We start from the raw sequence: 25,072 nt of genomic DNA on the forward strand, positions 1-25,072 counted from the left end.
AAAGGGTACTTGTGTACTAACACGGCGCCCATCGCATCGCAGACCATAAGGCATGCGATGCGACGCGATATCGGCCAATGTTGTACAATGGCATACAATTTTAAAATTGTTTGCCATTGTATATGGCATACAATGCCATACAATGCGATGCGATTATAAATTGTTATTACAATGGTTAAATGCACTTGCGATTACAATGGTTAAATGCACCCCCACGCCACCCCCAAGTATAAACGTGAACCCGAAGCGTGGCGAGCGCAGCGGTACGCGTCCTACGACCTTTTCATACCCCCACTATCCACGTCGGCGTGGAGTTGAGAATAGAAAGTGTGGCGAGCGCAGCTAGCCACCGAGCCCGAAGCGTGGCGAGCGCAGCGAGCCCCGCAAGGGGACGCGGATACCTTCACAGCTATACGCGTCCCCTCGCGGGCTTCACAGGTATCCGCGTCCCCTCGCTGTGATCGCCACGCTTTCTATTCTCAACTCCACGGCGACGTGGATAATGGGGGTATGAAAAGGTCGTAGGAAGCGTACCGCCGCCCCTCGCGGGCTCGCTGCACTTGCTACGCTTCGGGTTCACGTTTATACTTGGGGGGTGGCGGGGGGGTGCATTTAACCATTGTAAGCACCCATTAGGGTGCTTATACAATTTAATATCGAATATGAGTTAAAATCGCATCGCATCGCATGCCATCGGGTGTATGGCATGCGATGCGATTCGATAAAAAAATTGGGCGACTAATAATCGGGGTGCCGTGCTAGTACACAAGTACCTGGAAAAGTTGCTTTTGGGGTGCTTGGAGGCCATTTACTATAGTTCACCCCACACACGAAATGTAATTATTGTCCAATTAGGCTAATTGAAAACCTCCAAATGCCTAATTGAAGTTTCATCTTTCAGATATAGCTATTAACACTTGTGTCTGTGTGTCTCTTAACCCTTTGAGTGCCGCCATCTCTGAGAGCAAAATATCGGCTAAAAACGCCCGTGTCACTCACATTTGTTATATAAATTCAAATAAAAATGTTGTGTAAATTCTATTTCCTATATAAAGTAAACATTACAGGTCATTATGATGAATACAAATGTTTGCCTAGCAATATTCACACAAACATTTAGGATATTTGGGAAATTCACTTGGCACTCAACGGGTTAAGGCCCCATACACTAGGGTGATATACATGCAATTTGGACACCTTTTATGCTGTTTCAGCAGTTGTACATATTTGACATTAGATCCAATGCAGCGGTGAATGGGAATGTATACGATATGTGTAAATCATACGTGACTTCTGTATGGAGAAGTCACATAGTGTATGGGGGCTTAAAGCAGACTCGTTGGTGCCCCCAGATCCCGGCGCCCTAGGCAGCTGCCTAATGGTAGAGCCAGCCCTGCCAGCGCACACTACCCCCAAATCACTGGGGAGTCTTCAAACCACACTGCAGCCCCAGATCTGTGCCGGTTTTAATATTTAATAGACAGCTGCAATATTAAACGTCAGTGTTTGACATGACAATGGTGTTACACTTTGTGCAAATTGTGCTATGTATACCATTAAGAGGATCTATCAATAATTAAAAACAAATACTGTCCACAAAATAAAAGAGCTGATAAAAAGAACTCTCGGCCTCTGGCCTAGGCATGTTGTCCCAACTCGCCCGACCACTGCGGCCTAAGAAGTTGGGAAAAGTTCAGATGACGGAAGAGTCTGGTTAAATCTTCGGCCTCCAGCCTTTGATGAACTGCATGATCTTTTTCACTTGAAGCTTGGTCAGCTTGAAGTCATCAGACAGGATCTCCTCCGTCAGCTGCACGAAGATGCTCCCATCGATTCGCTCCCGTACAAAGAATGTCACTACATCTTCAGAGAGGCCGATGAACCTAAGGCACCGCGAGACCTCCTCCACGGACAGAGCTGATAGATCAGGAGGCGGGTGCCAAGCTACGGAATCTCCAGAGAGCCTGGGCACACCTGGCGTGTGAGGAGATGCGTCCATGTTACTCCTGGATGACATTGGTGGCACCTCAATGACTCCTTGGGTGAGATACACTCTAGTGATACCTCCCTCCGCTCCTCTCACAATAGTGGGCGACAATGGGGCCGTGCTTCTGATTACAATGTTTTCAGTCTCAAACCCTTTAACGGGCCTGGGTGGAGGGGCTGGACATGTCCCCGTACCTCCACCTTTAAATACAGGGTCTGGCATGAAGCGTATCTCGGACCCGATGGATGAGGTATCTGGGGATGTGCTTTGACTATTACTAACTTCAAAGGGGTCCAGGACATCAGAGACAGAGGAGGAAGATGATTTTGGATGTTCCATAGTATCTAACCACTCCCCAGAAGATGAGGGACTGGAGGAGAAGGCCGGGTTGGCAAACGGATTCAAGGCTCCAAAGGGGGCAAAGCGTTTCTGAGTCTGAGGGGGCTTCAACCTGGGGCAGCTGTAGTAAGTCTTTATAGTGGTGTCTGTGCTCAGCAGAGGGGTGGAGCGGCCACTGGCCACACTGGGACCTGTGTCAGCGTAGGCCCAAGAGTCTGACCAGGAAGTCTGTGTGGGCTGAGCGGTGGAGGCCATGCTGTTGGACATCTGCCGATTAGTCGTATCTCCAGCCTTGCAGTCCCCCCATGTGCATGGATAACAGTACAGAGAATAGGAGTCTGGAGAAGGGGAGCAGCTGCCGCTGCGATTTCCTGATCTATATAAGACAAAAGGAAAACATTAGATAAAGAACAGGATGTGATACGGATAACTCAATGTTATGAGCTTCGTTCTACAGCTTTTTTATATTTTCTTCTAGAAAACAGAAACATACAGTATTCATATTAGTGGTTTCATGGCCGGTAAAGGTTTGAAAGCTACAGTATGTGTGATAAGAGGTTTCATTATGTTGGTTTGTGGATTTTCCTGGTGGCATTTTGGCAACGAGCGGTCAAGGATTTGCTTTTTGAGGGTTCGAAGGCCGGGTGGACAATTTGAAAGCTTAAATACAGTTTAACTCGGGTTCATCTGTTGAGCTCTACCTGGTCCTTTCATTTAATGACACACCAGTTGGGGCTACTGGTACGCTCTGACCAGTGAGGGCCAGTAGATCCTTAGCTCTTGGAGGCTGTGAGACCTGGGGGAGTTAGGATGACTGCAAGGCTAAGTGGTGTGACTACCACTGGATCACTGCTCATTACAATGTGGACATGGCGCATTTGTATTTTATAGGTGATTGGATTTAAGTGGCCTTATTCACCACCGTAGGTAGTTCCCATGTGAGGGATATCAGTTGAGATAAGGTTACAGCCTATGGGGGATCATCGTTTGCGTTTCTTGAGTGGCCAAGGCCATTGCAGGATACAGAAGTAAAGTGAGGGAGAAGATGTGCTCCATCTTGTGTGGCCCTGGTGCTACTTAGACATCTGTGTATTGGGCTTACACTCTACATAGGGACAGTGGCGTCACTAGGCGGGTACTGGTGGTGCGGGCCGCACCGGGTGTCACCAGTCTCTGAGGTGACACCTTCTGCGCCGCGGACTGTTCTCCCTGGCTGTCAGTGATAATGACTGACATCTAGCAGGCTGCGAGTGCGATCGGCGCACAGCACAGGGAGGGCGGGGTGGTGGGGACTGGTATACCGTATGCCATACCGTACGCACACTGCGCAGGGAGGTTGGTCGGCTGGCAGTGTAAGAGCGGATGTCTCCCCCTCCTGCTGTGGGGATTGGCCACCCAACGGGACGGAGAAGGGACTCGGCTGCCACCCGACTTGTGTGCAGGCTGCCTGAGTGTCACTCACTGCCGGTGGCTTCCACTTCTGCTCTGGGGATTGGCCACCCGTGGATGGAAGAGGGACCCGGGTGGGTGCGCGGTTGGGTCCTAACAAGCCTACTTCTGCACTGGCACTGCTGCCTGGACTGGTATCTCTGGTGCATCTATTGTGCTGGTGAGTGAGTCTGTCTTTGTCTGCACTCACTGCAGCAGATAAGTAAGTTAGATCAGTGAGTCACATGATGGGGCAAGGCAGGGTGTGGGGCCTGGGGGAGCAGCAGTATGTATAACAATGTGTGCTTGGATATTTTGGCACTGTGGGGGGGCATATATGGCACTGTGGGGGCATCATGGTGTGCGGGTTATTGTGTAATTGGCATTACGGTGTGCGGCTTATTGTGTAATGGCATCATGGTGTGCGGCTTATTGTGTAATGGCATCATGGTGTGCGGCTTATTGTGCAATGGCATTACGGTGTGCGGCTTATTGTGTAATGGCATCATGGTGTGCGGCTTATTGTGTAATTGGCATTACTGTGTGTGGCATAATATATAATTGGCATTACGGATAAGCAGTGTTAAATGATTTAAGTAACCTGTAAAAATGAAGGGAAGAACTAAGCTGGACTAATCAATCAATTAATCTATACAGCACTGCTATAATACTGGAAGATTGGAATAGGTGCACTGACACAATCTGCAGGTACACAATACAATCACGGTACAGACCACGCCCCCTTCTGATAGACCACCTCCCCCCCCCCCCCAATTTTTCGTCGCGCACAAGCATCCTTTCTCCGGCTTCAGGAAAGTTGTGGGGGGGGGGAGGGGGGTGACACCATGAGTTACTACACCGGGTGACACCAACCCTAGTGACGCCAATGCATAGGGACCAAGGATCAGACTGAGCAAGGGAAGGGCACTGAGTGATACATATATATATATATATATATATATATATATATATATATATATATATATATATATATGGGGAAATTTACTAAGGCAAATACATGTAAAAGAATTGTATTTGCACTACAAAATACGATTTTTTTAGGCATATTCATATTTTCAGGATTTTCGATCCTGAATTAGGATAATTCGTATTCATGGCACATTCGTATTTGTAAATAAAAATACGAATGTATACACCATCGATAGAATACGGATAGGAATCACCTCCGTGTCCCTGCTGTACGTGGATGCCTACAGGGAAACAAGAGGACCTGATCCCCGCCAAGTATGGTTGGAGTATGGTTTGCCTCCACAGGTAGCCTTAACGGAACTCTTCTGGACAAGGGGACCAATCTTCAATCAACATAGGTAAGAATGTATGGATGGGCTCCGTGTGAAATAAAGTTTTATTTTCCATGTGTCAGTGTGCTTTTATTTAATTATTGGTTTTGCTGTGGAACTAACATTCCCAGCAAGCCCATTAATGGGCTGCATGCTGGGACTTGTGGTTCTCCAAGTCCCAGTATGTGTTTCAGGCTTGCTGGGACTCATAGTTCCACATCAAAAGCAAACAATTTTTCTATTTTACACTTTAATCAGCCCGGTACCCACAGCCCAGGGCCACCGAGGACAGCACCAGGCTTCAGCCTGGGCAGGCAAGTTTTGGAGGGGGGGGGCTTCATTGGGGGTCCCCACTCTCCCAGCACCCCTGCCCAGGTGGACTGATCGGTAGGGCTGAATGCTTTGGCCGGGGGGGGACTTGTATAAAAAGTCTCCCCCCGGCTGTGGCATTACCCTGCTGGCTGGTTGGGCCTGGGGCTGGTTTTCAAAATACGGGGGACCCCTAGTCATTTTGTCCCCCGTAACTCCACCCAAAACTTCATTGCTTCCCTCATTTTTTAAAACCAGGACCGGGTCTTTGAGCCTGGTGCTGGTTACGGCCATGGGGGGGGGGGACACCATGCCGTTTATTTTTTTATTATTATTATTTATTTATTTATTATTTTGGTACTAGCACGGCGCCCCCGATTTCCATCGAAGTGCATCGCATCGCATCCAATATAGCGGCACGCAATGCGATTTTTAATTGTACAAGCACCCTGATGGGTGCTTACAATGTTAAATGCACCCCCATTGTCAACGCCACCCCCACTATCAACGCCAACCTGAAGCATGGCGAGCGCAGCAGGCCCGCAAGGGGCACGTCCTTCAACCTTATCATACCCCCACTATCCACATTGGCGTGGCGAGCGGATGCAGATTACTTAACATGTATTCCGCGTCCCCTCGCGGGGCTTGCTGCGCTCGCCACACTATCTAAAATCAAACGTGGATAGTAGGGGTATGAAAAGGTCAGAGGACGCATACCGCCACCCCTCACGGGCACGCTGCGCTCGCCACGCTGCGCTCGCCACGCTTCGGGTTGGCGTTGATAGTGGGGGTGGCGTTGACAATGGGGGTGCATTTAACATTGTAAGCACCCATCAGGGTGCTTGTACAAATAAAAACCGCATCGCATGCCATTTGCTATGCAATATTTAATTGTACATTCCGGGTCATTTACCTGAATATCGCATCGCATCACATACCATCGCATACGGTATGCCATGGTATGCGATGGGCGCCATGCTAGGAAACAAGTACCATTCTTTTTTTTACACTGAAGCCGATACGAATTTCTATGGGCAAAAAATATGAATTCATACGCCATCGGAAAATACGAATCAGTCAAATACGACTGATTAGTAAATCTTCCTCCGGAATACGAATTTGCATATGGCTATAACAGCCGTATGCATTCATATTCAGGTGTATTAAGAATACGAATACGAATTTTGGTATTCGTATTCTTAGTAAATTTCCCCCATAATGTCTTACAAAGCTGTCATACAACAAGTATTCTGCCTTTACATGACAGCTTCTATGTGGTACCCAGCTGGACAAGCAGGCAGCTTCCACTCTTTGTGCAGGTCCTCGGCTGAGTCTTCCTACAACTAACACTGGACACAGGTATGAGATGTTAGAGAAGGTGAGGTGGACACTCACATGTCATTGAGCCCCGCTGAGTAGTAAGACAGGCTTGGGTTAGGAGAGTGGGATTGTGGCAGGTGTGCCTTTGGAAGACGAGGTGGGACTGGTGGGCTGGAAGATGAAGAGAAGAGCCTGCCGCCACGTGGGGGCACCGGTGGAGCATTCAGAAGACGACATTCCTCCCTCACCTGCAAAACACAGAGAAAACAGTTAACTATGGTCACAAAGCCCACAACAGGGTCACCCACAATCATGACTCTGAAGAAGGTCATGTGAAATCGATGCTGTTCTAAGGAGTAATCTGTATAATAATTCCAGGGGCATTATACAGCTTTCATATTGAAGTGGTTGGAGACCACCAATAGACAGCCAGGCCCGTGGGTCTCATATTCATCCAAGTAGGGTGCTCACAGATAGGGACTTCTGCAACATTTATGGAAGTTTTCAAAAAAGTCCATCTAAACCAGGTAGAGGTGCAGAACAGGACATTTTTAAAGGAACCGGGGCAGCCAAAATTGGAGAACCCTCAATTACATCTCCTTAACCAGTCACAAGACATATAAATCCCAACTAAAATTAGGCATTATCTGATTATGGTAGACCAAAGAAGTTTGTACTCACTGCCTCAGATTTTGGGGGAACCGGTGGAGGTGCATCTTTCTTTGCATCGTGGATGGTTAAGGCTGGTGGAGGTGGTGAACACGACTTCTTCTCTAGAGGAGGAGGTGAGGTCACAAAGGAGATAAGGTCTTGTTGGGTCTTGTTGCCACTTTCTAACCCAACAGGTTTACTGCTGGGCTCGGAGTAATTCTCAACATTCTGGTTAGTCCACAGTTCCTCATATGGAATCTCTAGTTGTTCCTGAGTCCTATAGTCATGTTCCACCCAGTCTGGAGTCATGTACTCTCTGTCCAGGTCTGAGTTATCAGAAGAAGACCCCAAACCCTGGCGTTGAACCTCCAAGCAATCCTGAGGGCTGGTGTCCTCCGGCACTGTCCCGCTGTAAACGCACAAAGACAGTCGCTGGAGGCCCTGGCTCAGCTCCTCGCTGGTGTAGTTAATGGACCCAGAGGAGAAGCCTTGCAAGCATACACGGATCTTCCGTGGGCTGGCACACTCCTCTGCGAAATCCGTCTTGGTCTCGCGGACGGCCTTGGAGTATTCATCCGGGTTGAACCTCTGTTCTTGGCAGTGGTAAGAGCAATCTCTCACCAGCTTGTCAAAGTGGGGGTCCCCACACAGCAGGCCTTCTGGAAGTGAGAAGCGGGGCATGTCCGTCAGCAGCAGGAAGTGGAAGGGGTTTACCTCCTGTTTACGCAGAAGACAACACAAAACCACAGTCTTCGATATGATGCTGACCAGCTTGTACCGGTGACCCTCACGGATAATGTGAAGGTCATACAGATTACGGGGAGGGCGCGTAGGGACCACAACGTTGACAGGCAGCCGAACCTTCTCTATGATACTGCGGATGGTGTGTTCCCCTTCCTGCATCTGGAGCTCCAGCGGGCTGCGGGTGCTGAAGCTGCCCTTGCACTGGAAGGGCAGGCTCAAACTCTCATTGGTGCGGTGGTTCATGCAGATCAAACAGGGCATTTTACCCTTCACCTGTTTGCCCAGCGTGCCAGTCTTGCCCAGCTTCCTCAGGATGGTGTTAAAACGTGACTTTTCCTTTACCGTCTTAGCGCACAGGATCTCCGCCTGTCCCATCAGGGTGAGTTCATCACCCATGTGCAACGTAAAGTTATAGACCTCACTGTCCTCGCTGAACTCCCCTGAGACCACCTGGAGGAAAGAGAGAAAAGGTATTAGAGTGAACCAACTAAAATCGCATCGCTAGGCCCCACCACCTCAGGGGACGCTGATTCACGGCATTTATCTCTGTTCTGTAGAGTAGGCAAGTTTGGAGAAGGGGTGTGCCCTATTTTCAGTGTAAGAAAAAAGCTGCCCAGTACGTGTAGCCTACATGTAGAAGCAGTCAGTATTTACCCTGCATGCAAAACATATGAATGTCTGTCATCAGTCACTGATATGGGCGTGCAGCTTACTGTGCCAGGGCCCCATGTACGGAATATAGCCCCTTATATCTCCCCACATTAAACTGATGAATACAATTGTCCAAAAACAACACAGAAACAAACTGGTGAGTAGAACATCATTAACTGTCCCTGTATGAGAGCAGCGGAGGGCGGACGCTGCGTTCTAACACTATTGGCGTGTGCTCCCTCCCCACGTATGCCCCGGGGTTTCTGACCTTGACACTGAAAGTGATGGCCTCCATAACAAAGATCCGGTCAGGGAAGACGCTGGCCACCTCCTCTACGCTGCTGAAATACTGCACCGGCTCCCGCACGTCCCGGTCCTGATCCAGTAGCTTGAACTTCCCTGGGAAACAGAGAGGAGACGTCACCCGTGGGATATTCTGCATCACATTCCATTTACTAACACACAGGGAGGATGATCACTTGTCTCATTGCTGGATTGTTGTCATTTCAGTCTGGCCGAATTCAATGAGGGATATTTATCAAAGCTTGGGGAGAGATGTAGGGTCTAGTTACTAAGCCTCAGAGAGAGATGAAGGGTCTAGCTACTAAGCCTTGGAGAGATGTAGGGTCTAGTTACTAATCCTTAGGGAGAGATGTAGGGTATAGTCACTAAGCCTTGGAGAGATGTAGGGTCTAGTTACTAAGCCTTGGAGAGAGATGTAGGGTCTAGTTACTAAGCCTTGGAGAGAGATGTAGGGTCTAGTTACTAAGCCTTGCAGAGAGATGTAGGGTCTAGTTACTAATCCTTAGGGAGAGATGTAGGGTCTAGTTACTAAGCCTTGGAGAGAGATGTAGGGTCTAGTTACTAAGCCTTGGAGAGATGTAGGGTCTAGTTACTAAGCCTTGGAGAGAGATGTAGGGTCTAGTTACTAATCCTTAGGGAGAGATGTAGGGTCTAGTTACTAAGCCTTGGAGAGAGATGTAGGGTCTAGTTACTAAGCCTTGGAGAGATGTAGGGTCTAGTTACTAAGCCTTGGAGAGAGATGTGGGGTCTAGTTACTAAGCCTTGGAGAGAGATGTGGGGTCTAGTTACTAAGCCTTGGAGAGATGTAGGGTCTAGTTACTAAGCCTTGGAGAGAGATGTAGGGTCTAGTCACTAAGCCTTGGAGAGAGATGTAGGGTTTAGTTACTAAGCCTTGGAGAGAGATGTGGGGTCTAGTTACTAAGCCTTGGGGAGAGATATAGGGTCTAGTTACTAATCCTTAGGGAGAAGTAGGGTCTAGTTACTAAGCCTTGGAGAGAGATGTAGGGTCTAGTTACTACGCCTTGGAGAGAGATGTAGGGTCTAGTTACTAAGCCTTGTAGAGAGATGTAGGGTCTAGTCACTAAGCCTTGGAGAGAGATGTAGGGTCTAGTTACTAAGCCTTGGAGAGAGATGTAGGGTCTAGTAGTTACTAAGCCTTGGAGAGATGTAGGGTCTAGTTACTAATCCTTAGGGAGAGATGTAGGGTCTAGTTACTAAGCCTTGGGGAGAGATGTAAGGTCTAGTTACTAAGGGGGACATTTACCAAAATGGATTCGTAGAAAAAAGGTGTATTCGTAGGGAGAAATACACCTTTTTTTTACGAATTTGTATTTTCGGGATTTACAATCCCAAAAATACAAAAATTCGTAGTCCTAAAGATGGAACATTCGTATTTGTATTTACAAATACGAATGTCTACACCATCGATAGAATACGACAGAAATCACCATTCAAAAGAATGGTGGTTTCTGATTTACTAAGCAGCCGTACTGATAATACGGCTGCTTAGTGGTGTAAAACACCCACGCAAATACGACAGGAAAATAGAACACCATTTTCATGTCGTATTTGCGTTTTAGCCTGCACGGATCAGTCAGATCCGTGCAGGCTTCAGTGTAAAAAAATAGAAAAAATAAATAAATAAAAAAAAAACCGGCGTGGGGTCCCCCCCACAGCCGAAACCAGCACCAGGCTGACAGAGCCTGGAGCCGGTAATTAAAAATCAGGGAACCCGACAAATAGGGGTTCCCCGATTTTTAACAACCAGCCCCAGGCTCCTGCTCTGGGGCTGGTTCCCAAAATACGGGGGACAAAATGACTAGGGGTCCCCCGTATTTTAAGAACCAGCCCCAGGCAAAACCAGCCAGCAGGCTAATGCCACAGCCGGGGGGAGACTTTTTATGCAAGTCCCCCCGGCCAAAGCATTAACACTACCGACCAGTCAGCCTGGCCAGGGGCCCTGGGGGAGTGGGGACCCCCCCAATAAAGGGGTCCCCCCCCTCCAGGACTTACCTGACCAGGCTGAAGCCTGGTGCTGTCCTCGATGCCCCTGGGCGGTGGGCATCGAGCTGATAGTTGTGTAAAAAATAGAAGAAACCATTGTTTTTTACTGTGGCACTACAAGTGCCAGCAAGCCTCCCCAGCAAGCTGGGACTTGGAGAACCACAAGTCCCAGCCTGCTGGCCATTAAAGGGCCCGCTGGGTCTTGTAGTGCCACAGTAAAAAAAATAGTTAAATAAAACACACTGACACACATTTTAAATAAAAGTTTAATACATACAAAACACACATACTGATACTTACCTAGCTTGATCCCGTTGGTAGGTCGCTGGCTCCGGTGTCGGCGGCTCCGTGTCGGCGGCTCCGTTGTCGGCGGCTCCGTGTCGGCGGCTCCGGGGTCGTCGGCGTCCTGTCCGAAGATAATCCATGTTGGACCTGTGGAAGGAAATCCTACTCACCCAGGTCCTGCATGGATGGTCTTCGTTCTTCATCCGTCGACATCCCGGTCTTCTGACAGCTGCTGGCGACTTCCAGCAGCTGTCGGCATCTTCCGCGACGCTCCCCGGCTTTCAGAGCCGGAGAGAGAACCTTCCTGGTCGGCGTCTGGGCTCAGAATGAATTCTGGCCAATCAGGAGCCGCCTAGCGGCCAATCAGGAAAGACCCCTAGTCATTTTGTCCCCCGTATTTTGGGAACCAGCCCCAGAGCAGGAGCCTGGGGCTGGTTGTTAAAAATCGGGGAACCCCTATTTGTCGGGTTCCCTGATTTTTAATTACCGGCTCCAGGCTCTGTCAGCCTGGTGCTGGTTTCGGCTGTGGGGGGGACCCCACGCCGGTTTTTTTTTTATTTATTTATTTTTTCTATTTTTTTACACTGAAGCCTGCACGGATCTGACTGATCCGTGCAGGCTAAAACGCAAATAGAACAGGAAAATGGTGTTCTATTTTCCTGTCGTATTTGCGTGGGTGTTTTACACCACTAAGCAGCCGTATTGTCAGTACGGCTGCTTAGTAAATCAGAAACCACCATTCTTTTGAATGGTGATTTCTGTCGTATTCTATCGATGGTGTAGACATTCGTATTTGTAAATACAAATACGAATGTTCCATCTTTAGGACTACGAATTTTTGTATTTTTGGGATTGTAAATCCCGAAAATACAAATTCGTAAAAAAAAGGTGTATTTCTCCCTACGAATACACCTTTTTTCTACGAATCCATTTTGGTAAATGTCCCCCTACATCTCTCTCCAACACTTAGGGGGAAATTTACCAATATGAAAAACCTAGTTTTTCGTATTGGTTGTTTCCCTACGACTGCATACGACTGTTTAAGTCGTATGCAAAGTCGTGTTCCGGAGGGGGATTTACAAAGCAGTCAGATACGACTGCTTTGTAACCCTCCGATGGTGTAATGATTCGTATTAGCGGCCGTATATACGGCCGCTAATACGAATTATTTCTAGCAGTCTGCACGGATCAAGTCAGATCCGTGCAGGCTGCAAGGTGTAAAAAAAAATAGAAAAATAAATAAATTAAAAAAAAAAACGGCGTGGGGTCCCCCCCACAGCCATAACCAGCACCAGGCTGAAGGAGCCGGGGCCGGTAATTAAAAACCAGGGAACCCGACAAATAGGGGTTCCCCGATTTTTAACAACCAGCCCCAGGCTCCAGGTCCGGGGCTGGTTCCCAAAATACGGGGGACAAAATGACTAGGGGTCCCCCGTATTTTAAGAACCAGCCCCAGGCACAACCAGCCGGCAGGGTAATGTCACAGCCGGGGGACACTTATAATATAAGGTCCCGCGGCCAAAACATTCTCCCTACCGACCAGTCAGCCTGGCCAGGGGCCCTGGGGGAGTGGGGACCCCCCCAATGAAGGGGTCCCCCCCCTCCAGGACTTACCTGACCAGGCTGAAGCCTGGTGCTGTCCTCGATGCCCCTGGGCGGTGGGCATTGAGCTGATAAATGGTGTAAAAAATAGATAAACCATTGTTTTTTACTGTGGCACTACAAGTGCCAGCAAGCCTCCCCAGCAAGCTGGGACTTGGAGAACCACAAGTCCCAGCCTGCTGGGCATTAAAGGGCCCGCTGGCACTTGTAGTTCTACAGTTAAAAAAATAGTGCACAAAACACACTGACACACTTTTAAAATAAAACTTTATTACACACAAAGCCCACACATACTAATACTTACCTATCTTCTTCCCATAGGTCGCCCTGATGTCCTGTGTCGGCGTCTTCTGGTCCTGTGTCGTCTTCTTCCTCCATGTCGACGTCGCTGTCGGCGATGGTGTCCCCGTCCGGATCCGAAGAAATCCATTTGGGAAGCTGTGGAAGGAAACTATACTCACCTGTCCCAGCGCGACGTAGTCCAGGTAAGGGTCTTTGCAAAAAAATAAACCGAAAACCCCGAAACCAAACCGGACACGACGGAGACGCACGGTGTGTTTGTTTACATCGTGCGGCTCCGCCTCCCGAATGCCGCTATTGGCCGCCTTGCGGCCTAGCGGCCAATAGCGGCATTCGGGAGGCGGAGCCGCACGATGTAAACAAACACACGTGCGTCTCCGTCGTGTCCGGTTTGGTTTCGGGGTTTTCGGTTTATTTTTTTGCAAAGACCCTTACCTGGACTACGTCGCGCTGGGACAGGTGAGTATAGTTTCCTTCCACAGCTTCCCAAATGGATTTCTTCGGATCCGGACGGGGACACCATCGCCGACAGCGACGTCGACATGGAGGAAGAAGACGACACAGGACCAGAAGACGCCGACACAGGACATCAGGGCGACCTACGGAGAGAAGATAGGTAAGTATTAGTATGTGTGGGCTTTGTGTGTAATAAAGTTTTATTTTAAAAGTGTGTCAGTGTGTTTTGTGCACTATTTTTTTAACTGTAGAACTACAAGTGCCAGCGGGCCCTTTAATGCCCAGCAGGCTGGGACTTGTGGTTCTCCAAGTCCCAGCTTGCTGGGGAGGCTTGCTGGCACTTGTAGTGCCACAGTAAAAAACAATGGTTTATCTATTTTTTACAACATTTATCAGCTCGATGCCCACCGCCCAGGGGCATCGAGGACAGCACCAGGCTTCAGCCTGGTCAGGTAAGTCCTGGAGGGGGGGGACCCCTTCATTGGGGGGGTCCCCACTCCCCCAGGGCCCCTGGCCAGGCTGACTGGTCGGTAGGGAGAATGTTTTGGCCGCGGGACCTTATATTATAAGTGTCCCCCGGCTGTGACATTACCCTGCCGGCTGGTTGTGCCTGGGGCTGGTTCTTAAAATACGGGGGACCCCTAGTCATTTTGTCCCCCGTATTTTGGGAACCAGCCCCGGACCTGGAGCCTGGGGCTGGTTGTTAAAAATCAGGGAACCCCTATTTGTCGGGTTCCCTGGTTTTTAATTACCGGCCCCGGCTCCTTCAGCCTGGTGCTGGTTATGGCTGTGGGGGGGACCCCACGCCGTTTTTTTTTTTAAATTATTTATTTTTTCTATTTTTTTACACTGCAGCCTGCACGGATCTGACTGATCCGTGCAGGCTAAAACGCAAATAGAACAGGAAAATGGTGTTCTATTTTCCTGTCGTATTTGCGTGGGTGTTTCACACCACTAAGCAGCCGTATTGTCAGTACGGCTGCTTAGTAAATCAGAAACCACCATTCTTTTGAATGGTGATTTCTGTCGTATCCTATCGATGGTGTAGGGCATTCGTATTTGTAACTACAAATACGAATGTTCCATCTTTAGGACTACGAATTGTTGTATTTTTGGGATTGTAAATCCCGAAAATACAAATTCGTAAAAAAAAGGTGTATTTCTCCCTACGAATACACCTTTTTTCTACGAATCCATTTTGGTAAATGTCCCCCGTAGGGTCTAGTTACTAAGCCTTGGAGAGAGATGTGGGGTCTAGTTACTAAGCCTTGGGGAGAAGTAGGGTCTAGTTACTAAGCCTTGGAGAGAGATGTAGGGTCTAGTTACTACGCCTTGGAGAGATGTAGGGTCTAGTTACTAAGCCTTGTAGAGAGATGTAGGGTCTAGTCACTAAGCCTTGGAGAGAGATGTAGGGTCTAGTTACTAAGCCTTGGAGAGAGATGTAGGGTCTAGTAGTTACTAAGCCTTGGAGAGATGTAGGGTCTAGTTACTAATCCTTAGGGAGAGATGTAGGGTCTAGTTACTAAGCCTTGGGGAGAGATGTAAGGTCTAGTTACTAAGTGTTGGAGAGAGATGTAGGGTCTAGTTACTAAGCCTTGTAGAGAGATGTAGGGTCTAGTTACTAAGTGTTGGAGAGAGATGTAGGGTCTAGTTACTAAGCCTTGTAGAGAGATGTAGGGTCTAGTTACTAAGCCTTGCAGAGAGATGTAGGGTCTAGTCACTAAGCCTTGGAGAGAGATGTAGGGTCTAGTTACTAAGCCTTGGAGAGAGATGTAGGGTCTAGTTAATAAGCCTTGCAGAGAGATGTAGGGTCTAGTTACTAAGCCTTAGGGAGAGATGTAGGGTATAGTTACTAAGCCTCGGAGAGAGATGTAGGGTCTAGTTACTAAGCCTTGGAGAGAGATGTAGGGTCTAGTTACTAAGCCTTGGAGAGATGTAGGGTCTAGTTACTAAGCCTTGGAGAGAGATGTAGGGTTTAGTTACTAAGCCTTGCAGAGAGATGTAGGGTCTAGTTACTAAGCCTTGTAGAGAGATGTAGGGTCTAGTTACTAAGCCTTGGAGAGAGATGTAGGGTCTAGTCACTAAGCCTTGGAGAGAGATGTAGGGTCTAGTTACTAGGCCTTGGAGAGAGATGTAGGGTCTAGTTACTAAGCCTTGGAGAGAGATGTAGGGTCTAGTCACTAAGCCTTGGAGAGAGATGTAGGGTCTAGTTACTAAGTGTTGGAGAGAGATGTAGGGTCTAGTTACTAAGCCTTGGAGAGAGATGTAGGGTCTAGTTACTAAGCCTTGGAGAGAGATGTAGGGTCTAGTTAATAAGCCTTGGAGAGAGATGTAGGGTCTAGTTACTAAGCCTTGGAGAGAGATGTAGGGTCTAGTTACTAAGCCTTGGAGAGAGATGTAGGGTCTAGTTAATAAGCCTTGGAGAGAGATGTAGGGTCTAGTTACTAAGCCTTGGAGAGAGATGTAGGGTCTAGTTACTAAGCCTTGCAGAGAGATGTAGGGTCTAGTTACTAAGCCTTGGAGAGAGATGTAGGGTCTAGTTACTAAGCCTTGGAGAGAGATGTAGGGTCTAGTTGCTAAGCCTTGGAGAGAGATGTAGGGTCTAGTTACTAAGCCTTGGAGAGAGATGTAGGGTCTAGTTACTAAGCCTTGGAGAGAGATGTAGGGTCTAGTTGCTAAGCCTTGGAGAGAGATGTAGGGTCTAGTTACTAAGCCTTGGAGAGAGATGTAGGGTCTAGTTACTAAGCCTTGGAGAGAGATGTAGGGTCTAGTCACTAAGCCTTGGAGAGAGCTGTAGGGTCATCCTGTAACCTGGCAGGGATTGGCCGGGGCTTTGGGGTCTATTAACTAACTCTTGGAGAGAGATAAAGTTGAGATGGATAAAAGCCCAATCGGCCCCTAACTGCCATTTTACAGTCTGTGTTTGAAACCCCTAAATATCCTCTCTAAGCTTTGATAAATCTCCCCCAATAACACACAATAATATCCAATTCGGATCGGTCCAGTGATGAGCTCTTTGGGGTAAATTACTAAGATGGGCGTTCTGTTGAGATAGGGATGTTACCCCTAGCAACTGAACAGAGTATTTATTTATTAACAGTTTCTTATATAGCGCAGCAGCAGATTCTAACCGTTCTGAATGAGGCGCAGAGGGTCCGATTCAGACCTCTTTGCACAAGTCCAAATTCAGCCCCTTCCCGATGATGGGGGACTGCGCACACGCATAAGGCACTCGCTGCATGATTGACAGGCAGGGGGCGTTCCGGGTTGGACACCCAGCGTTACATTGGTGTGCCCACAAAAACAGTGGTCGGGCCTATGAAACCGCTGGGTGCGTCCCAGGGAGCGCAGGAGATTCCCCTGCCTGCTCCGAGTGGGCGGATGACATCACATGACGACAGCGCCCGCCCCCAATCCGGATAAATGAATGCAATGTAAGTCCTGGGCGACCCTTCAGCTGCCTGCAGAGGAAAAGTCATATTATGGTGGGAATCCATTGAGGCGTACACATCCGATCGCTGCGCAGCGAGGGGAATCTGGCGGCAGGGTGGGCTTTACCTGCTCTTAATACACGCAGCCTAGCGAGCAGGTCTGAATGACCCTCAATGTGTCTTGAAGTGATCATGAAAGTCTCTATAAAGAAGCATTTCCCCCCTGTCTCCACACGAGGGCGCTATGACCACCTGAGATCCCCTATTCCCCAGCACCAGCCAGGAGCCAGCTATATACAATGTGGCCAGATTTATGTCACACAGGGCTACATTAAGTCCCAGAGCCTGGTAGAGAACACTGGCATTACTGGGGCAGCGGAGCGAGCATCTATCTTCCAGGCTGGACATCACAGCCCATCTCCACCATTCAGTAGGAGAATAATGTGCCCCATTGTGATCACCCCATACTGTGGGTGCCGGCAGGGTTCTCACTTCCAGCAGGTACTGACACTACGCAGCATGACATACAACCCTCAGCACAATGGGGACCATTCATCCCGGCCTGAGAATCTCCCTTACACACAGAGACTTCTCCCCAAGCCCTATTCAGCTATTCATACATGTGATAAATGGGGGGCTCTGCGGACTTACAGCCACCCCCTAGGCTCCTGACAATTGGGGGCTCCCCTGTAATGTTACATCGTTGCAATGGAAAACAGGGAAGCGTCAGTAACGTCAGCCAGCGTTGCTACTAACAGGGTAGTTCATTTATTGAACCAATCAGAAGCTATACAGGTAGTTAGACTTATAGAAGCATATGGCAGTGTGCATCGAGCAACAGCTGCAGCTGATATTAATAATAGACATGTAGAGAAAGGAGAGATGGCTCCGTTTTGTCTTTAGCACATAACTGTACTTCTCTGAGAAGCGCAGGGATAAAGTGGGCGTACGCCACCTGAGATGTACTAAGCCTTGTGAAGTGCTAAAGTGTCCGGTGATAACGCAGCAGCCAACCAGCCCCTAACACACATTACAGGCTGAGTTTGTACAGTTAGGAGCTGATCGGCGGGTGCATTATCACCTTCCACTTTATCACTTCACCAGGCGGAATACATCTGCCCCACTGTGCCTAAGCCGTGCAGGGAAATCATCCCATTCCAGTGTTTATATAACAGCCACATAATGTGTGTGAGGCAGGGGCGTAACTACATATTCGTGGGCCCCATAGCAAAAGTTTGGAAGGGCCCCCTATTTAGCAACTGATGGTGATAAATGTATGTAAAACATATTACTTAGACAGGAAAGATGGGCCCCCTTCAGCTCTGGGCCCCATAGCAGCTGCACCCCTTGCACCTATGGTAGTTACGCCTTTGGTGTGAGGTGCAACCAGGGGGATCGCAGGGAGTCAGGGGGATCGCAGGGAGTCAGGGAGATCGCAGGGAGTCAGGGGGATCGCAGGGAGTCAGGGAGATCGCAGGGAGTCAGGGACATTGCAGGGGGATCGCAGGGAGTCAGGGGGATCGCAGGGAGTCAGGGGGATCGCAGGGAGTCAGGGAGATCGCAGGGAGTCAGGGGGATCGCAGGGAGTCAGGGAGATCGCAGGGAGTCAGGGACATTGCAGGGGGATCGCAGGGAGTCAGGGGGATCGCAGGGAGTCAGGGGGATCGCAGGGAGTCAGGGAGATCGCAGGGAGTCAGGGAGATCGCAGGGAGTCAGGGACATTGCAGGGGGATCGCAGGGAGTCAGGGACATTGCAGGGGGATCGCAGGGAGTCAGGGGGATCGCAGGGAGTCAGGAACATTGCAGGGGGATCACAGGGAGTCACGGGGATCGCAGGGAGTCAGGAGGATCGCAGAGAGTCTGGGAGATCGCAGGGAGTCAGGGGGATCACAGGGAGATCGCAGGGAGTCAGGGGGATCACAGGGAGATCGCAGGGAGTCAGGGGGATCACAGGGAGTCATGGAGATCGCAGCGACTCAGGGGGATCGCAGGGAGTCAGGAGGATCGCAGGGAGTCAGGGAGATCGCAGGGAGTCAGGGGGATCGCAGGGAGTCAGGGGGATCACAAGGAGTCATGGAAATCGCAGGGAGTCAGGGGGATCGCAGGGAGTCATGGAGATCGCAGGGAGTCATGGAGATCACAGGGAGTCAGGGGATCACAGGGAGTCAGGGACATTGCAGGGGGATCGCAGGGAGTCAGGGGGATCGCAGGGAGTAAGGGACATTGCAGGGGGATCGCAGGGAGTCAGGGGGATCACAGGGAGTCAGGGACATTGCAGGGGGATCGCAGGGAGTCAGGGGGATCACAGGGAGTCAGGGACATTGCAGGGGGATCGCAGGGAGTCAGGGGGATCGCAGGGAGTAAGGGACATTGCAGGGGGATCGCAGGGAGTCAGGGGGATCGCAGGGAGTCAGGGACATTGCATGGGGATTGCAGGGAGTCAGGGGGATCGCAGGGAGTGAGGAGGATATCAGGGAGTCAGGGATATCGCAGGGAGATCGCAGGGAGATCGCAGGGAGTCAGAGGGATCACAGGAAGCAAGGGGGATCGCAGGGAGTCAGGGGAGATCGCAGGGAGTCAGGGGAGATCGCAGGGAGTCAGGGGAGATCGCAGGGAGTCAGGGAGATCGCAGGGAGCCAGGGGGATTGCAGTGAGTCATGGAGATAGCAGGGAGTCATGAAGATCGCAGGGAGTCAGGGAGATCGCAGGGAGTAAGGGACATTGCAGGGGGATCGCAGGGAGTCAGGGGGATCACAGGGAGTCAGGGAGATCGCAGGGAGTCAGGGACATTGCAGGGGGATCGCAGGGAGTCAGGGGGATCGCAGGGAGTCAGGGACATTGCAGGGGGATTGCAGGGAGTCAGGGGGATCGCAGGGAGTGAGGAGGATATCAGGGAGTCAGGGATATCGCAGGGAGATCGCAGGGAGTCAGAGGGATCACAGGGAGTCAGGGGGATCACAGGGAGTCAGGGAGATCGCAGGGAGTCAGGGGGATCACAGGGAGTCAGGGAGATCGCAGGGAGTCAGGGACATTGCAGGGGGATCGCAGGGAGTCAGGGGAGATCGCAGGGAGTCAGGGGAGATCGCAGGGAGTCAGGGGAGATCGCAGGGAGTCAGGGAGATCGCAGGGAGCCAGGGGGATTGCAGTGAGTCATGGAGATAGCAGGGAGTCATGAAGATCGCAGGGAGTCAGGGAGATCGCAGGAAGTCAGGGAGATCGCAGGGAGTCAGGGAGATCGCAGGGTGTCAGGGAGATCGCAGGGAGTCAGGGAGATTGCAGGGAGTCAGGGGAGATCGCAGGGAGTCAACGGAGATCGCAGGGAGTCATGGAGATCGCAGGGAGTCATGGAGATCGCAGGGAGTCAGGGAGTCAGGGGATCACAGGGAGTCAGCGAGATCGTAGGGAGTCAGGGGAGATCGCAGGGAGTCAGGGGAGATCGCAGGGAGTCAGGGGAGATCGCAGGGAGTCAGGGGAGATGGCAGGAAGTCACAGAGATGGCAGTGAGTCAGGGGGATCGCAGGAAGTCAGGGGATCACAGGGAGTCAGGGAGATCGCAGGGAGTCATGGAGATCGCAGGGAGTCAGGGAGATCACAGGGAGTCAGGGGAGATCGCAGGGAGTCAGGGGAGATCCCAGGGAGTCAGGGGTGATCCCAGGGAGTCAGGGGAGATCGCAGGAAGTCACAGAGATGGCAGGGAGTCATGGAGATCGCAGGGAGTCAGGGAGATCGCAGGGTGTCAGGGAGATCACAGGGAGTCAGGGAGATCGCAGGGAGTCAGAGGAGATCGCAGGGAATCAGGGGAGATCGCAGGGAGTCAACGAAGATCGCAGGGAGTCATGGAGATCGCAGGGAGTCATGGAGATCGCAGGGAGTCAGGGGATTACAGGGAGTCAGGGAGATCGCAGGGTGTCAGGGGAGATCGCAGGGAGTCAGGGGAGATCGCAGGGAGTCAGGGGAGATCGCAGGGAGTCAGGGGAGATCACAGGGAGTCAGGGGAGATCGCAGGGAGTCAGGGGAGATGGCAGGAAGTCACAGAGATGGCAGTGAGTCAGGGGGATTGCAGGAAGTCAGGGGATCACAGGGAGTCAGGGAGATCGCAGGGAGTCATGGAGATCGCAGGGAGTCAGGGAGATCGCAGGGAGTCAGGGGAGATCGCAGGGAGTCAGGGGAGATCCCAGGGAGTCAGGTGAGATCGCAGGGAGTCAGGGGAGATCGCAGGAAATCACAGAGATGGCAGTGAGTCAGAGGGATCGCAGGGAGTCAGGGGATCGCAGGGAGTCAGGGAGATCGCAGGAAGTCAGGGGGATCACAGGGAGTCTGGGGAGATCGCAGGGAGTCAGGGGAGATCGCAGGGAGTCAGGGGAGATCGCAGAGAGTCAGGGAGAACGCAGGGAGTCAGGGAGAATGCAGGGATGTGTGCATATAAAATATAAAGGATGTTAGTAACCATTAGTATGGTTCAGTTCTGTTTTGTGTTCTGTTTAGTTTATGTTTGGCATTTGACTCTTTGGTGGCCTCCGGTGGTCAGTTTGTGCCATTGCAGCTCAAATCTTTTGGAGTCTTGATTTATTCACAAGGCTGATTTATAATGAGCTCATTATTCCTGCTGGCAGGTTGGCTGGAGATGTCACAGGTGTGCTAATCACCTGAGTCCTTCTTAAGGCATTCTCCCCAGCAATGCAGTGCTGTTTCCTGGTTTGCAGTTTTCTGGTCTGGATTGTCTTGTTCTGCCAAGGGTCTTGTCCTGCTGCAGTCTGGGTCCAGTCATCCTGTGCCTTATGCAGGATTCTTCCTGGGACGTGCTGCTACTACCTTTCCTGTGTGAGCCTGCTGACTCTCAAGCATCTGGGAACCACTACCTTCCATCTTATTCCCAGTGTAGTGAGTAGTCTTAGGCTACGGTTAGGTTGCACTGTGGTGCATGTCATTTGCCCAAGAGGAGGTTGGGTATTATTCCTCCAGTTTATTTATGTGGGGTTGTTCCCCTTTAAGTTGGGCTAGGAACAACTTGTCTGTGTGCGACGAGGTCGCCTTGTGTTTGGTTGCGACAGAGTCGCAGTATTGTCATTATTATTTTCCATACTTGTGTCACTTCAGGGACTTGTACTTCTGCATTATCCGCATTAGTCAGGGTTATTAGTTTAGTCAGATTGTCCTCTTGGACCTATCCCTGGCGGTTGTCATGGGCTTGTCACCACCTAACACCTGGCTGCACCGGAGCTTGGGCGGGCCTAACTCGCCCTTTCAGCTGTGGCGGCTACAGGCGAAGCCTAGCATCCCGCAGTCCATGACCACCTGTCAGGGAGGGCCAATAGAGTGAGGTTAGAGGCCGCTCCATCATACAGTCTGGGAGACGTTCAGTTACTCCCCAGTACGTAACAGGAGGGGTATCAGCGCTGAGGGTGAGGTAGAACTGAACATGCGACTGTTCGGGAAGCACATCTTGGGTGTTTTCGTAGTGCGCCTCTGTAATTGGGGGCGAATTGATCCTATGAACCCATGATACATATGTACTGGCCGGGTTACTGGTGTACTCTGTACTGTACATTGCATTAATCTTATGAACACATGATACATACGTACTTGCTGGGTTACTGGTGTACTCTGTACTGTACAGCGCATTGATCCTATGAACCCATGATACATTATATATGTAATAGGAAGTATATTGCCGAGTTACTGGTGTACTCTGTACTGTACAGCGCATTGATCCTATGAACCCATGATACAGTATATATGTAATAGGAAGTATATTGCCGAGTTACTGGTGTACTCTGTACTGTACAGCGCATTGATCCTATGAACCCATGATACATATGTAATAGGAAGTATATTGCCGGGTTACTGGTGTACTCTGTACTGTACAGCGCATTGATCCTATGAACCCATGATACATATGTACTAGGAAGTATATTGCACTTTGCGCACTGCGGCCCTGGGACTGTGCTCTGTATGTAACACACGTAGGAGCATGAGGCACCATGCGTGTTACAGTCTACAGACACGCGTGTGCAATGTTGGACGATGTAGAGGAGGATTACAGCTATGGTCCCTCTCGTGTGCTGATTAATGTATGAGAAGTGCATTAAGGGCCTAAATTAGAGGCGGATGCATTTTACCAAGACTCATTTCAATGTCTACTCCCCGGGGAACGTCCTTACTGTACTCTGTACAACGGCTGTCTGTGGTGGAACTACAAGTCCCAGTAGGCCCTGTCAGTCTGAGTAACCCGGGTCTCTCACTCTACTGTGTAACTACAAGTCCCAGCAGCCCCTGTCAGTCAGAGTAACCCAAGGCTCTCCATATGCTGTGTAACTACAAGTCCCAGCATTACACCCTGACACCTGACTTTTCCCAGCGCTGTACATTACACCCTGACACCTGACGTACCCAGCGCTGTACATTACACCCTGACACCTGACTGTTCCCAGCGCTGTACATTACACCCTGACACCTGACTGTTCCCAGCGCTGTACATCACACCCTGACACCTGACTGTTCCCAGCGCTGTACATCACACCCTGACACCTGACTGTTCCCAGCGCTGTACATTACACCCCGACACCTGACTGTTACAGGCGCTGTACATTACACCCTGACACCTGACTGTTCCCAGCGCTGTACATCACACCCTGACACCTGACTGTTCCCAGCGCTGTACATCACACCCTGACACCTGACTGTTCCCAGCGCTGTACATTACACCCTGACACCTGACTGTTCCCAGCGCTGTACATTACACCCTGACACCTGACTTTTCCCAGCGCTGTACATTACACCCTGACACCTGACGTACCCAGCGCTGTACATTACACCCTGACACCTGACTGTTCCCAGCGCTGTACATTACACCCTGACACCTGACTGTTCCCAGCGCTGTACATCACACCCTGACACCTGACTGTTCCCAGCGCTGTACATCACACCCTGACACCTGACTGTTCCCAGCGCTGTACATTACACCCCGACACCTGACTGTTACCAGCGCTGTACATTACACCCTGACACCTGACTGTTCCCAGCGCTGTACATCACACCCTGATACCTGACTGTTCCCAGCGCTGTACATCACACCCTGACACCTGACTGTTCCCAGCGCTGTACATTACACCCTGACACCTGACTGTTCCCAGCGCTGTACATCACACCCTGACACCTGACTGTTCCCAGTGCTGTACATTACACCCTGACACCTGACTGTACATCACACCCTGACACCTGACTGTTCCCAGCGCTGTACATCACACCCTGACACCTGACTGTTCCCAGCGCTGTACATTACACCCTGACACCTGACTGTTCCCAGCGCTGTACATTACACCCTGACACCTGACTGTTCCCAGCGCTGTACATCACACCCTGACACCTGACTGTTCCCAGCGCTGTACATCACACCCTGACACCTGACTGTTCCCAGCGCTGTACATCACACCCTGACACCTGACTGTTCCCAGCGCTGTACATTACACCCCGACACCTGACTGTTACCAGCGCTGTACATCACACCCTGACACCTGACTGTTCCCAGCGCTGTACATTACACCCTGACACCTGACTGTTCCCAGCGCTGTACATCACACCCTGACACCTGACTGTTCCCAGCGCTGTACATTACACCCTGACACCTGACGTACACAGCGCTGTACAATACACCCTGACACCTGACTGTTCCCAGCGCTGTACATTACACCCTGACACCTGACTGTTCCCAGCGCTGTACATCACACCCTGACACCTGACTGTTCCCAGCGCTGTACATCACACCCTGACACCTGACTGTTCCCAGCGCTGTACATCACACCCTGACACCTGACTGTTCCCAGCGCTGTACATTACACCCCGACACCTGACTGTTACCAGCGCTGTACATCACACCCTGACACCTGACTGTTCCCAGCGCTGTACATTACACCCTGACACCTGACTGTTCCCAGCGCTGTACATCACACCCTGACACCTGA

The 25,072-nt window shown here is 50.5% G+C and overlaps 1 protein-coding gene across 1 annotated transcript in view; it reads right to left on the bottom strand.

Annotated features, from left to right (window-relative positions):
• Nucleotides 1–1,454: 1,454 nt before the first annotated feature.
• The window catches only part of GAREM2 (GRB2 associated regulator of MAPK1 subtype 2), a 109,723-nt gene continuing 86,105 nt past the window's right edge, over nucleotides 1,455–25,072 (bottom strand). The window contains exons 3-6 of the mRNA XM_083178902.1: nucleotides 8,999–9,129; nucleotides 7,366–8,529; nucleotides 6,760–6,932; nucleotides 1,455–2,702 (exon numbers count right to left, since the gene is read on the bottom strand). Coding sequence (XP_083035028.1) covers nucleotides 1,715–2,702; nucleotides 6,760–6,932; nucleotides 7,366–8,529; nucleotides 8,999–9,129 — 2,456 coding nt within the window. The 3' untranslated portion in view covers nucleotides 1,455–1,714. The remainder of the gene's footprint in view (nucleotides 2,703–6,759; nucleotides 6,933–7,365; nucleotides 8,530–8,998; nucleotides 9,130–25,072) is intronic.

Source organism: Crinia signifera, chromosome 3, assembly GCF_055691185.1.
Source record: "Crinia signifera chromosome 3, ASM5569118v1, whole genome shotgun sequence".
Lineage (NCBI taxonomy): Eukaryota > Metazoa > Chordata > Amphibia > Anura > Myobatrachidae > Crinia > Crinia signifera.